Source organism: Microcaecilia unicolor, chromosome 6, assembly GCF_901765095.1.
Source record: "Microcaecilia unicolor chromosome 6, aMicUni1.1, whole genome shotgun sequence".
NCBI lineage: Eukaryota > Metazoa > Chordata > Amphibia > Gymnophiona > Siphonopidae > Microcaecilia > Microcaecilia unicolor.
Genome location: NC_044036.1, coordinates 85,316,980 through 85,331,957, shown reverse-complemented (window position 1 = coordinate 85,331,957; position 14,978 = coordinate 85,316,980). Strand labels below are relative to the sequence as shown.

General features: G+C 42.9%; 1 protein-coding gene across 2 annotated transcripts in view; it reads right to left on the bottom strand.

Moving 5' to 3' along the window:
• The window catches only part of SERPINC1 (serpin family C member 1), a 64,440-nt gene continuing 49,462 nt past the window's right edge, over positions 1-14,978 (bottom strand). For both annotated transcript variants that reach the window (XM_030205469.1, XM_030205470.1), the window contains exons 6-7: positions 8,870-8,934; positions 1-2,806 (exon numbers count right to left, since the gene is read on the bottom strand). In XM_030205469.1, coding sequence (XP_030061329.1) covers positions 2,630-2,806; positions 8,870-8,934 — 242 coding nt within the window. In that variant the 3' untranslated portion in view covers positions 1-2,629. The remainder of the gene's footprint in view (positions 2,807-8,869; positions 8,935-14,978) is intronic.

Below are 14,978 nucleotides of genomic sequence, written 5' to 3'. Positions count from 1 at the left end.
GAGGGGATGGACTATGTTTGTTTATTAAAACAATTTAATGTACAGCCATTTCTGTGTACAGGTCACAGCGGTTTCAAATTTAAAAAAAAACAGTTAATAGAAAAGAACTCCATTTAGGATAGGAAAGAAGTACAATTATGCACTTAAAGAAAAGTTAAAACACCAGCCACAACCCAAGGATGCATTAGTCCCCAGTCCAACCAAACTCTACTGTTCAAGAACTCCAAAAGCAGACTGAAAGCAGTGGAATTTTAAAATAACTTTACACTTAAGAAACAAAAGCTCTGAACGGATGTAAGATGGCAAATTATTCCAGAGTAATGGGGATAAGAAGAAAAAACGCTGACTTATCTGTTGACTCAAAACTGGGCAATTTAGGAGATGGGAGAAACAGTAAGTGTCGAGGGATCGCAATGCATGGATGGGCGTGTAAAGGATTGTTAAGGATGACAGGATGGAACACCTAAGTGCAGAGATTTATGAGTAATACAGAGCATCTAAAACCAAAGGTGATATTTAATAGGTAACCAATGCAGCTGCTTTAAAAGTGGGGTAACATGGTCATGTTTCTTAGCAATACATAAAAGAGGGATGGCCAAGATTTGAAGAGTTTGGAATCAATGCAGTTGAGAATAAGTAATACCACAGTAGAGGTATTGTAGTAATCAGTGCAAGACTCAATGAATTTGCTAATAGAATGAAGATGACACAGCTAGAAGAAACAGACCTGAATAACCTGCAAAATTTGCTTATCAAATGACGGGTAAGAATCAGTAAGTATGCTAAGATGGAGGAATGAATCAACAGGCAGAACAGGAATGTTAAAAATCATTACCTTCAAAGAGGGAATGGGATGTCTGAAAGTTTATTGGGGGGGGGGGGGGGGGGAGGGATGTAATGTTGAAGGTTCACCTAGGGCACCCACTAGCCTTTCATCAGCCCTCACCCTAGGGTCATGCATGAGTGAAATCTGAAGTTATCTGTTATGTGATGATTGATTTCCAACCACTCTCCAGATGACTTATTGGATAAAGTTAAAGCAGCAAAAAAAAAAAAAAAAGCTTTCCTAACTGTGACTGGATATCACTGATATATGGGTAGAGGCAGCATTCACCATCCTATTCAGTTATTTAGTGCTTTCCGCAATCTAGATAGTGGTGCTGAAAATCTGAATTTTCTTTAACTGTCACAGCAGCCATTTAAAAACACACTGACCACGACAGCTGGATATTAGGCTGAGTGCTTTTTTTTTTTTTTTAAGAGTAGCTCACTGTCTTTTTAGGCTGTCTTTTCTTTCCTAGTAAATGATTGTAATTTCTCCTCCTTTTTCTTCTCTTGCTTGCTTCTTTTAAGCAGATGCTTGCGATATGAGTTGTTTGTTTTCTCTGTTATAAACAATCTAGATAGTGCTGTAATTAGGCAAAATATCAGATAAATCCAAAACTTGAATTTTGCATGGGAACAGGTTCACTGGTCAGCCACCCCTCTCATACCCAAAAATGAATTGTTTGCACACTACTAGCATTGCAGGGAACAAGTGTCCCAGGTTCACTCAGCAGAAATTTGAAAGATTTACACTAACTCACCACACATGTAAAATGTGTTCATATGCTTCTCGTTGTCGGCAATAACTTAATATGTAAGAGAAGCATGTGAAGGGCTCCATTACAATCCATGAGGATTCGGGGAGGATGGTGGAGGGTAGCACAGTAATTGTTTGCTCAGGGGAGCAAAACAGGTAGCACCAGTCATGCATGCTTTTCCCACTTATTAGCCTCCTTTAGATTTCCTTTTCCTATGATGGATCAGAAATATATGTGTACAACAGAAGTCCAAATCCAAAGCTTCCTATACTTATTAGTATAGTATTACTAGATGTATACAATGCTGCACAGTTACATATAAGAGGCTGTGCCTGTTCCATGGAGCTTACAACCTAGTCAAGAAAAACATAACAGGACAAAGATTTTAGGAATTTCATTTATTAAGAAAATGGTTAAAAATAATAATGGAAGATTTGGCACAAATAAAATCACACCCAGAGGTCTTCTGCACAAATCACAGGGTCATTTAAACTGCCACCCCAGGAGAGCACCTACTTCCATCCCCTTCCTATTCATAGCAAGTTGCTTCCAGATGAAAGGGTGGGTGTGGAGCAGAATATATCAATATTGCTTCATTTATTGACTGGCTGGAGGCATTCATGTTTAAGGCTTCCAGCTAATTCCATTGATCCCCAACAGGATGCTCCAGTTCTGCTTTTGTCTTATTGTATACAAGGAGATATAGCTCTGATTTCTCTGATAAAGTAGGACTACAACATTATGTATACTTTGGATAAAACCAGGTGGAGCAGGGCAGGCGGGCATCAAAATGGAGCCATCTGATAATAGTACACCTGTCACTGTGCGCTAACACTGTGCACAGTATGGGAAGGGAAAAGTATAAGAACACCTGTGGCAGTGTAGGTGTTTCTGTGCCAGTGAAAAATCAGCTTCAGCTTTGTCTCTGAAAAGCATGTTCTCTGTGTAGAAGAAACAGCAGTTGGGAGTTTGACATTTTAGGAGGGTTTGAATATGTAAATAGGGTGACACCAGGGAGACAAGAGGGACATGTTTTGAGGACTAGCTCACTTTGAACAGGGGTCAGATACTCTACCCATAAAGATAATGCTGTTGATGGCTACTTCCCGAATAAAGACCAAGAATGGGTGGTTAGCCCTGAAGACCACCCGGTCTATAGGAAAAGAGCGCCCGGTGATCACGATTGCTGTAGAAGCTGAAGCCTCACTGCCTTCCTCATTCACCTGCCAACCAAAGGAAATAGATTCTGTAATAGCATGCTTACACATAGGATGCCTAGAAAGCAAATTCTCACACTGAAAGCAAACATTTTGACTGAACATCTCATAATCTGGTCAAACATTATCCTCTCATTCTATAATTCCATGCCTAAATTTAAGCACCATGAACCAAATTCTATAAACAGGACCAAAAAATTGCTGCCAAAAAATATAACACATTAAGTGCAATTCTATAAACGGGGCTGAAAATTAGGTGCTGTTTATAGAATATTCTTTGCGCCAAGATCAGCACCTAACTGTAGACTTGAGGATTGTACAGCGCTGCGTAACCCTAGTAGCGCTTTAGAAATGTTTAGTAGTAGTAGTAGTAGTAACATAAACATAAACCCTGGTGTAAATCCTTGCTTTGAAATTAGGCGTGGATCCCTCTTATTCTATAACAGCATACATAAACTCTAGGAATGCCCCTCCTATCATCGCGCTCCATTTTTGGAGACATAAACTTTAGGCACGGATCATCACAATTAAAAATGCATGTGTAAATTTCAATTAAGGCCAATTAGTGTTGATAATTAACACCCAACTACTGGCTGTAATTGGCTTGTTATTCAATTGAATTGCATGTGCAAATTGAGTGCACGCCTAAACTTGCAAATGCTATTTTAAACATCATTTATAGAATTTCAGGGCAAGTGTGCAATTTACTTGGTACATAAATGCAAGGGGTTGTTCACAGGGAAGGAGCTTGGGTGGGACCATAACTTACAGAATACTGAAAGATCACACACTGAAGTGCTGCATTTAGGTGTGCGCATTTACGCCTGCTATTGGCATGGCATAATGGACGCACATACATGTAGGCATATAAAGGCTAACTTACTCTAGTATTCTATAGTGGAATCTTTGTCCCAGATGGCATTATAGAATTTGCACTCGGCGCACTGAATCTAGGTACCAACTTTGGCACCCAGTTATAGAATTGCCCCCTGTTTAAAAATAGGAGGGCTTAGAGGTGTTATCCCAGGAGGGCTACAAGATAAGCAGATATTCACTATCCGCTTGTCTTTATCGATTAAAATAGGAGTGCATACATTTCTGACCTATCTGAAAATCTGGTATAAAGAAAGGAGACGAAAGTCATTCATTCATGCTGTGGCTCTTCCAATAAATATTGACCTCATGATGTTAAATCTTTAAAATAACATGAGCTCTACATCTCAAACCTCACACCACATGTGCAGCAGTACTGTGCAGTAATTGAAGCTGCTTAGGCAATTTGGGGTTGCCCATTAAACACCACATTTCCAAAATCTAGCGATAACTAAGGCTTGAGCAACAATCTGCAACTGATCCATTGTCAAGGGAGGTCAAAGCTGACAAATCATTCTCAAATAGAGGTAGACTGATTGAGTCAGTTCTGAAAAGTGAACTGCAAATAACATCTCTCTATGAAACCAGACGCCTACATTTCTAACTGCTCTCTGCAACTGCACCCTCAGTATTCTGATTTTCAACGCAAAGTCATCTTCTAAAGCATCTCTACCTATCCACAAAGACTTAGTTTGGCATCATTTAGCACTACTTTCTGTTTTACAAGCCAGCCCACCATGAAGTCCAACTTTCTAGAGAGCAGCAGAATTTTCTCCATTCAATTCTGCCATAACAGAATAAAAATCTGAATGTTGTCTGCAAACTGTGGGGTTCTTTTTCTAAGCTGTGGCAAAAGGGGGCCTGAGCTGGTGTCGGCACCTGTTTATGATGCACGCTGAGGCCCCCTTTTACCGCAGTGGGTAAAAGGCTGCTGTTTTTTTTTTTAAAGAATGACGATGCAGCAAGTGAAGCCGTTTCAGAGGGGACGCTGGATAAACGCCGGAAATGGCATGCGCTGTGGGTGGGAACTACCGCCGGGCTGCTGCAGTGGCCCGGCAGTACTTCCGTTTTAGCAAGCGGTAAACCCGCATTGGGCTTACCGCCACTTAGTAAAAGACCCCCTGTGTAATTTTAACTTCAAAACTTATATAAAGAGGCTAAAAAGATGTTGAAAAAAAGAAGTGACAAGATGGAGTCCTGAGGCAAATTAATATAAATATTAGTTTTTAAAATCTGTGTAATTAATTTTTTACAATGCTACAGTGGGGGAAATAAGTATTTGATCCCTTGCTGATTTTGTAAGTTTGCCCACTGACAAAGACATGAGCAGCCCATAATTGAAGGGTAGGTTATTGGTAACAGTGAGAGATAGCACATCACAAATTAAATCCGGAAAATCACATTGTGGAAAGTATATGAATTTATTTGCATTCTGCAGAGAGAAATAAGTATTTAATCCCTCTGGCAAACAAGACCTAATACTTGGTGGCAAAACCCTTGTTGGCAAGCACAGCGGTCAGACGTCTTCTGTAGTTGATGATGAGGTTTGCACACATGTCAGGAGGAATTTTGGTCCACTCCTCTTTGCAGATCATCTCTAAATCATTAAGAGTTCTGGGCTGTCGCTTGGCAACTCGCAGCTTCAGCTCCCTCCATAAGTTTTCAATGGGATTAAGGTCTGGTGACTGGCTAGGCCACTCCATGACCCTAATGTGCTTCTTCCTGAGCCACTCCTTTGTTGCCTTGGCTGTATGTTTTGGGTCATTGTCGTGCTGGAAGACCCAGCCACGACCCATTTTTAAGGCCCTGGCGGAGGGAAGGAGGTTGTCACTCAGAATTGTACGGTACATGGCCCCATCCATTCTCCCATTGATGCGGTGAAGTAGTCCTGTGCCCTTAGCAGAGAAACACCCCCAAAACATAACATTTCCACCTCCATGCTTGACAGTGGGGACGGTGTTCTTTGGGTCATAGGCAGCATTTCTCTTCCTCCAAACACGGCGAGTTGAGTTCATGCCAAAGAGCTCAATTTTTGTCTCATCTGACCACAGCACCTTCTCCCAATCACTCTCGGCATCATCCAGGTGTTCACTGGCAAACTTCAGACGGGCCGTCACATGTGCCTTCCGGAGCAGGGGGACCTTGCGGGCACTGCAGGATTGCAATCCGTTATGTCGTAATGTGTTACCAATGGTTTTCGTGGTGACAGTGGTCCCAGCTGCCTTGAGATCATTGACAAGTTCCCCCCTTGTAGTTGTAGGCTGATTTCTAACCTTCCTCATGATCAAGGATACCCCACGAGGTGAGATTTTGCGTGGAGCCCCAGATCTTTGTCGATTGACAGTCATTTTGTACTTCTTCCATTTTCTTACTATGGCACCAACAGTTGTCTCCTTCTCGCCCAGCGTCTTACTGATGGTTTTGTAGCCCATTCCAGCCTTGTGCAGGTGTATGATCTTGTCCCTGACATCCTTAGACAGCTCCTTGCTCTTGGCCATTTTGTAGAGGTTAGAGTCTGACTGATTCACTGAGTCTGTGGACAGGTGTCTTTCATACAGGTGACCATTGCCGACAGCTGTCTGTCATGCAGGTAACGAGTTGATTTGGAGCATCTACCTGGTCTGTAGGGGCCAGATCTCTTACTGGTTGGTGGGGGATCAAATACTTATTTCCCTCTGCAGAATGCAAATAAATTCATATACTTTCCACAATGTGATTTTCCGGATTTAATTTGTGATGTGCTATCTCTCACTGTTACCAATAACCTACCCTTCAATTATGGGCTGCTCATGTCTTCGTCAGTGGGCAAACTTACAAAATCAGCAAGGGATCAAATACTTATTTCCCCCACTGTATTTCACAAAATTATTTGTAATATCAGTTTTTCTGCTACGTAAAGAACATAAAGAATAGCCGTACTGGGTCAGACCATGGTCCGTCTAGCCCAGTATCCTGCTTCCAACTGTGGCCAGTTCAGGTCAGAAGTACCTGACAGAATCTCAAATAGTAACAGGATTCATGCTACTGATCCCAGGGACAAGCCATGACTTTCCCCTTGTCTATCTCAATAGCAAACTATGGACTTTTCCTCTAGGAACTTTTCCAAATCTTTCTTAAACCCAGATACGCTAACTGCTGATACCATACCCTCTGGCAACGAGTTCCAGAGCTTAAATATTCATTGAATGAAAAAATATTTCCTCATGTTCATTTTAAAAGTAGTACCATGTAACTTCCTTGTTACTTGTGAAACAGTAAAAAAGTGATTTACGTTTACCTTTTCTATACCGCTCAGTATTTTGTAGACCTCTGTCTTAGCCCCCCTCAGCTGTTTTTTTTCCAAGCTGAAGAGTCCTAACTTTTTATGTCTTTCCTCATATGAGAGGAGTTCCATTCCCTTAATCATTTTGGTCGCCCTTCTTTGAACCTCTTCTAATTCTGTTATATCTTTTTAAAAATACGGCAACCAGAATTGCACCCAATATTCAAAGTGTGGTCACACCATGGAGCGATTCAGAGGCATTATAATATTCTTTGTCCTATTTTCTATACCTTTTCTAAAAGTTCCTAGAGTTCTGTTTGCTTTTTGGACTGCCACCACACACTGGGCAAAAGATTTTATTGTATTATCCATGATAACACCTATGATTTGGATTATTCTGCCCAATGTGCATCACTTTGTGGCAGAGCCGGTGGTGGGAGGTGGGGCTAGTGTTTGGGAGGCAGGGCTAGTGCTGGGCAGACTTCTATGGTCTGTGCCCTGAAAACGACAGATACAAATCAAGGTCAGGTATACACATAAAGAATCACATATGAGTTTATCTTGTTGGGCAGACTGGATGGACCGGGCGGGTCTTTCTCTGCCGTCATCTACTATGTTACTATCAGGCTTATTTTTGAAAGTGATCACCGGCGATCTTCCGACATAAATCGGGAGATGGCCGGTGATCTCGCAAAAGCGGCGAAATTGGTGTAATCTAACGCTGCTTTTTTTACACCATCGCTGCTTTCCCGTCGCCGAGCCAGCAAAAGTTCAAGGGGGCGTGTCGGCGGCGAAGTGAAGACGGGACATGGGCGGGCATAGGCATGGCTACCAGATGGCTGGCTTTTGCGGATAATGGGAAAAAAAAGCGGCGTTAATCAGTATTTCACCGCTTTTACTTGTCTGTTGCATGCAGAATGTTTTTTTTACTCAGTTCCCTCTTTAACATACAGTGCAACCCTGCCCCATCCAATTTGACCCACCCTATCATTGCAATATAATTTTTACCCTGGTAACAATGCTTCATTGATTGTCCTCCTTCCAGCAGGTTCAAGAGATACCTATTATATCTATCTGTTTATTTAGTGCTATATACTTTAAATCTCCTAACTTATTTTTTAGGCTTCTAGCGCTTGTATACAGACACTTCAAAGTGTGTTTTTTTTCCTTGCATCTACAAGCTGCTTAGAAGTTGACAGGGATAATTTGCAACATTTGATCTATTCTACCCTTAAAAACTCCTGGCTTTCTTTCACCTTTGTTGAAACTTCTCTATTGCGATTCCCTAAATCCCTAAATGTCCTATTATAATAGTAGCCTTCAATGATACCTCACACCGAACCATGCACTCCTGAGTAACTGTTGGCTTCTCTCCCCCCCCCCTCCAATTCTAAATGTCAGTTCCAGCAACCTGGTTCCATCCCTGTTAAGGTGGAGTCCATCCTTTCAGAGTAGGCTCCCCCCCTTCCCTAGAATGTTGCCCATTTCCTAACAAATCTAAATCCCTCCTCCCTGTACCATCATCCACGCATTGAGACTTCGGAGCTCTACCTGCCTCTTTAGTCATGTGTGTGCAATAGGGAGCACTTCTGAAAATGCTACCCTGGAGGTTCTGGATATTAGCTTTGTACCTAAGAGCCTATATTTGGCTTCCAGAACCCTCCTCCCACATTTTCTTATATCTGTGGTACCCACATGTACCAAGACAGCCGGCTCCTCCCCAGCACTGTATAAAATCTTATCTTGGTGATATGTGAGGTCCCCCAGCTTCCCACCAGGCAGTCAATTAACCAAGTGATCCTCATGTCCACCAGCCACCCAGCTAGCTACATTAGACTGTCAATTACTACGTTTTGGCAATCGTGTCAAATGTCTAAGTATGATGTTTTCAGGGCCAGGACATCTTTATCAATAGGTAGTGGGAAGTAACTTACCTCCAGGGATGCCTTATGATATGCATCAGAGACATACAGATCTGTACGGCCACCTGAAACTATACCTGAAAATTAGGAAAATAAACAAAGTCTCCCATAAATGTGACTTACTGAGATAAAAACTATTAAAGGGTAAAGGGTCATGGATCTGATACAACCGGTTTACATATATTATATGCAGGTACTTTCTCTGTTCCTAGTGGGCACACAATCTGAGGGGACAGCATTAAATTAATACAGAACTAGCACCAGCGTTAATCTGCGCAGAATGGTTAAAACATCCAAACCATCCTCAGGTCCACCCCTTATACACTTTTTAACATTATATGTTAAAAGACTTAAAAGCTCCCATGTGAGTCAACAGCAAATTTATTACTCTATTATGGAGACTAAATTCTTATCATTGGATTGGTACATCAAGTAATGAAATAAAAGCCAATCAGGTAAAAAAAAAAAAAAAAAAACTCCACTCAACCAATTTGTGGAGAAAAAAACCTCATGGCAAAATACAATAACACAATCATATATCAATGTGGAAACCCAAAGACATGGCTTAGATGAAAAAATGGAGTTCAAAAACTAAAATAAAAAAAACACCAAACACATGTGAATGGAAAACAAACAACTTATCTGGGTGTTCTCTTAGCATGCCTTTCAACTTACGCCCTAGGGGACCTTTGGATTCCTCTTCATCAACCACACTTTCAATCTGTCACTATAATTCCAATGGTAATCCAATATGTATGCCACTATCCAGGAGTTCAAACACCACGCATCACCTGATATTCTTCTAATTCAATGGTCAGGACCTTCGACAAAGGCCAATTTATTTTGCAACGTCTACTGCAGGAAGGAGAACTCATGCCAGTCTTAGCCAGCACAAGATGGTGCCAAGAACTTAAACAAATACCATCCCTTCTCTCAACCAATCATGTACCTAATATATTAGGCTGTAGAGCCTAATGGAGTAAACAATGCGATTGAGTGGAATGTATTTTTTTTTAGTGTGTGTCCCTTTAAATTATATTAGGTACGTGATTGACTGAGAGAAGTGAAGTGGTAACATTTGTTTAAGTCCTCAGCACCATCTTTTGCTGGTTAAGGCTGGCGTAAGTTCTTCCTGAAGCAGGCGTAAATTCTTCTGCCTGAAGCAGCAGTTGTGAAACAAGTTTTTTTGGCTTTTATTTCATTACTAGATGTACCAAACCGATGATAAGAACTGCGTCTCCATAATAGAGGAGTGATTTTGCTGTGGTCGCCCTTGGGAGCTTTTGAGGTTTGGTACATAAAGAGGGGCATTTTTGATACATCTAAATGATGCCAGAGACGTTTATTGCAAAAAATCCAAAATTGCACAGCCATAATTGAAAAAAAGATAAAAGTTCCAGACACACAAAAATAGGTGAAATATACATCTTGAAATTATACATCCCCAACCAGTGGCTAAAAACGTCTCCGGCATTCAAAAATATACTGTGCAAAATGTCCATTGTCAGTACATGTCCCAGAAAATGTGTGCGGCAACAGTAGGACATCTTCACATGCAACACATCCATACATAGCTCCATAGGCGGTCGGTGGCCCAACTGTTTGGGGAGGCTAAAGGGGGCGGGGTTAGGGGTGGGACCAGGGGTGGAGCTTAAATCCATAATTATCTGATAACACACAGAAAAAAATAAATAAATAAAAATAAAAGTCACAATACCTTTTATTAAATTTAGATATTAGATATGTATCATATGTAAAAGAATAAAGTGGTTTTGCTCAAAGCATATTCTAACCACAATCGCTCAACTGCAAAACACTATGCACAACTTTGTGCAAAAACACATTCAGAACCTTACTGTACCATAAATATTACACTGGGCAGAACCTAATACACCAATATATCACCCATATGGAAAATGCAGACCGTCAACAATATGAAACAAGGGATCATATCATCACAATTCTCATGTTGAGCCACAAAACACCCTAATTCATGTTTAATGTGGGTTAAAATACCATAAATAAGTAAATAAATATAAACTTTTAATGTTGAGCACCTGATTCTCAAAGTGGACATATTCCAAACACTATAATGAAAATAAAATGATTTTTTCTACCTTTGTTGTCTGGTGACTTTTTCTGATCATGCTGGCCCAGTATCCGATTCTGCTGCTATCTGTCCTCAGTGCAGGTCAGGAAGTCATCCTCGTTAAATATCTCCCTGGCAACCCAGGACACCTCCAGCCAACCCCCCCCCCCCCTGCTCTCCCAGCAGTAAGGTAAACAAATTAAACCATAAACCAATTTCTACAACTGGTTACACAAGGCTAGAGGGCTTTCAATGCAGCTCCTGCTGTGAGGATGGAGGTAAATCAACAATTTAAACCCCTCAGAGCACAGCAGGGGAGGCTTAGCCTCTCCAAGCCTCTTATACCGGGCGCCTATGCATAGCTCTGCATGTGGAGGAACATCCAACACTGTGCAAAGATGTCTCTTAGGAGAGAGCCTAATTATTCCCTCAAGGAGATATAGCTCCTGTATAAGAGCTTGGATACAAAAGAGTCATCTTGGCAAGGTAAGTGTTCAGCATTGCCCCCACCCTTCCCCAGATCATAACACCCTTCATGTACAAGCACCAGACATGGTACAGGCACTGAGGTCTCTTTCCTGTTGCAGTACATGTAATAGCTCCCTCACCACTCCAATTTCTTACTGTAGTTCCTCATTCAAGTGTAATCATGGTTGTAAATGTGCACATCCATAAATACAAAATGAAATACAAAAAAAAAAAAACAGCTATTGCTGAAATCTGAATGTACACCCAATCCAATGCCCAGAAAGTATGGGGCCACCCCATCTACTACTAATGCATTTTTGTCCTTTAGATTGTAAGCTCCTTTGAGCAGGGACTGTCCTTCTTTGTTAAATTGTACAGTGCTGCGTAACCCTAGCAGTGCTTTAGAAATGTTAAATAGTAGTAGTAGCTATAATGAGGGACCGCACAGACCTGCACCCCTTCCCCCACTTTCCTGGCCCCCACCTACATGGTGATGTGAACACTGGCAGCAGCTCTCTAAAGTACATGCGGATGCCCAAAGGAGCACCATCTTTACCGCACTGCCCATCCCCATATCCCTGCAATACTGCACATGCTGCACAAAAAGGCCACCATGCCATTCTCTGCCTCTATGTCCAACACAGCTCACATATCACCTGTGCTTGTGTAATGCATACTCCTCCCCACCCTCATCTTCCTGTTGCTATCTGTCACAGCCTATGTGAGGAGCATTGCACAACTTGGCTTCAAGATTAATAATGCATGTGAAGGTAAGGCCCATCACCTGAACTCCAGACTACCAACTTGTATTTTGCAGGTGGTATGGCATCCACAGGGAGATGGAGGCCCTGAGGCGCCGGAGGGACAACCCAGCTCTGATCCAGAGCATGCTGGAGCGTCTCCACACCCCATGTAAGTATTACAAACAGAGCACCCCTATAAAACCTCTGTCCCAGACTGAGGGCTGAGGATGCAGCTACCCTCCTTAGAGTGTGCCCACAACCCCCCATATGTGTTGCACCCAGCCCCCAACCTATGAGATGACATGGAAAGGAATGGGGGAGGGGGAACCCCTTGCTCACTATCCAATAGCCACCAAAACAAAAGGGCTCTACATAGTACAAACACCTACCTAGTACACTGCAGCCTCGACAACAGGGGAAATAAAAGAGTTACCACAAATCCCTGCAGTGGGAATCTAACCCACAACCCTTGTATTCAGGTACCACTGCCCTAACCCCTATGCCAAACACACAGCTGACAAAGAACTGGCACCACCAATGCATTCTGCACGCCCATTGCCAGACCACTCTCCAAGACTCCTTGCTATGTCATCTCAGTGATGCCACACCTCAGATATATCCCCCCAGGTAACAGAAACTGCCCACAGCCTCGACAGCCTGCTGTCTCACTATAGATGCCATGTAGAATGTGCTGATCTCAAGTGTCACCCTTTTACACACACGGCACCCTCTGGGTGAACAGGAGGCAGACAACTACAAGCCAGCAGTGCCCACAGCAGGCAGGAGCTGAGGCTGCAGCAGCTGCACAGCAGGCAGCATTGCAAGTAGCTCAGGAGGCAGAGGCAGCAGCTGTGCCTGGAGATGCCATGGGAGGAGGTGGTGGCAGAAGTGAAGGTTGACAAGGAGGAGGACAAATAGAGAGATATGCCCCCCCCTTGAAGGGGGAAAGAGGAGGAGCAGCAGGACCAACATCCTCCTTCCCCAGCGCTGACACCACAGCCATCTGCTGTGGATTCTGGCACACAGCCAGCCAGCCAGCCTGCGGACACTTGTCATGCTGGTGTCCAAGTCCAGCTCCATTCTGGAAGCTGGGTCGCATCACAGCTATCTCACGCCAGATATATTGGTGCCCTGCTGTCTGCAGGTAGAGGTTCACATGTACTGATGTGGGCTACAATTAGCCTACCCGAAGCATTTCAGTGTCTTTGCATCAAGAGACCAGCCCCATTAACCCCCCTGAACCTGCAACCCCACACCCTTTTGACACACAGCATAGAGCAGCTCAAAGTAAAGGTATGTTGTCTTGCACTAGCAACCTGGCTGGTAGCTACCAGCAGATATGCAGAGGCAGTGCCTAGACTACAGTTTACACTCTGTTCTGCATGCTTCCTTACCCACAAGCAACATGGTTGAAGGCTTGGAAAGACATGCAAACAGCTGCTTGGTATGTACACATTTACTGCAATGATATAAATTGGTGAGGAGAAAAGAAACATCAACCATGTACAACTATGAGGGATATATACATGAGTGAGGAGGCAAAGGAACAGTCAGACACATGTTTATTTTATCACAATTACAACCAGTCAGGCAGGGGTAGCCCAAGGCAGGGATAAGATGACACTCTGGTATTGCACCCCTCCCCCTCCCCAAGTCCAACATCTTTCTAAACTCTGCCAACTCCATCCCTGCCCCACAGGCCATGGTCTGGCATCTCCCCCCTTCCTCAACCCTCCCTTCTTTTTTTTTGTTGTTTTCAAAAGTAGGTGGTGGCAGCGATCCTCATACGCTGCCCTGCCACCAGCATTGGCGTCTCCTCTATACTGCTGCCCGCCTCCGAGGAAACAAGAAGTTACGTCAGAGAGGCAGCCCATAGAGCGGAGGAGTGGCCTAGTGGTTAGGGTGGTGGACTTTGGTCCTGAGGAACTGAGTTCAATTCCCACTTCAGGCACAGGCAGCTCCTTGTGACTCTGGGCAAGTCACTTAACCCTCCATTGCCCCATGTAAGCCGCATTGAGCCTGCCATGAGTGGGAAAGACTCCCAAACACAACTCATGGATTTCATCTCGAACTCCTGCGTATCCTCCTCAAACATCCTCATACTAGGAGACATCAATTTACACCTAGAAGATGACACCTCACCAAGCACACGAGAGTTCAAAGAATTCCTAAAACTTTGGGATCTGCAAGCACCCTACATGCAACCAACTCACGAAAAAGGACACACACTAGATATCATAATGAACAAATTCGAATCGGACTCAACTATCATACTCACTGACACAAGTTGGACACCTACACTATGGTCAGACCACCATAAAGCAAATGTCACTCTCTGTTGGTGAAAAACACACTTAAACACGACCAATAAGCCCAAGCGAACAACATACACAACGAGAGGAAAAATAGACTCCACAACATTCTGGCAACAGATCTACCAGTACGAATGGACAACAAACGCTGACACCATCCAATTCCTCCAAGAATGGGATGAGCTACGTACAACAACATTAGACAAAATCGCCCCAATCCAAACCAGAACATCACACAGGAAAAAAGCAAACCCATGGTTCACCGAAGAGCTGAAAAAACTTAAAACACAAGTCAGGAAACTAGAACGAGCTTGGAACAAAAAGAAAGACGAACAAACACTAAACGACTGGAAATTACTTCGGAGAAAATACAAATACACCATAAAACAGACAAAAAGACAACATTACAAAACAATAATAGGACCAAATTACAAAGACACACATAAACTCTTCAACCTCGTGAACAAACTGCTAGATACCACACCAGTTACAAACAACGGTAAAAACAT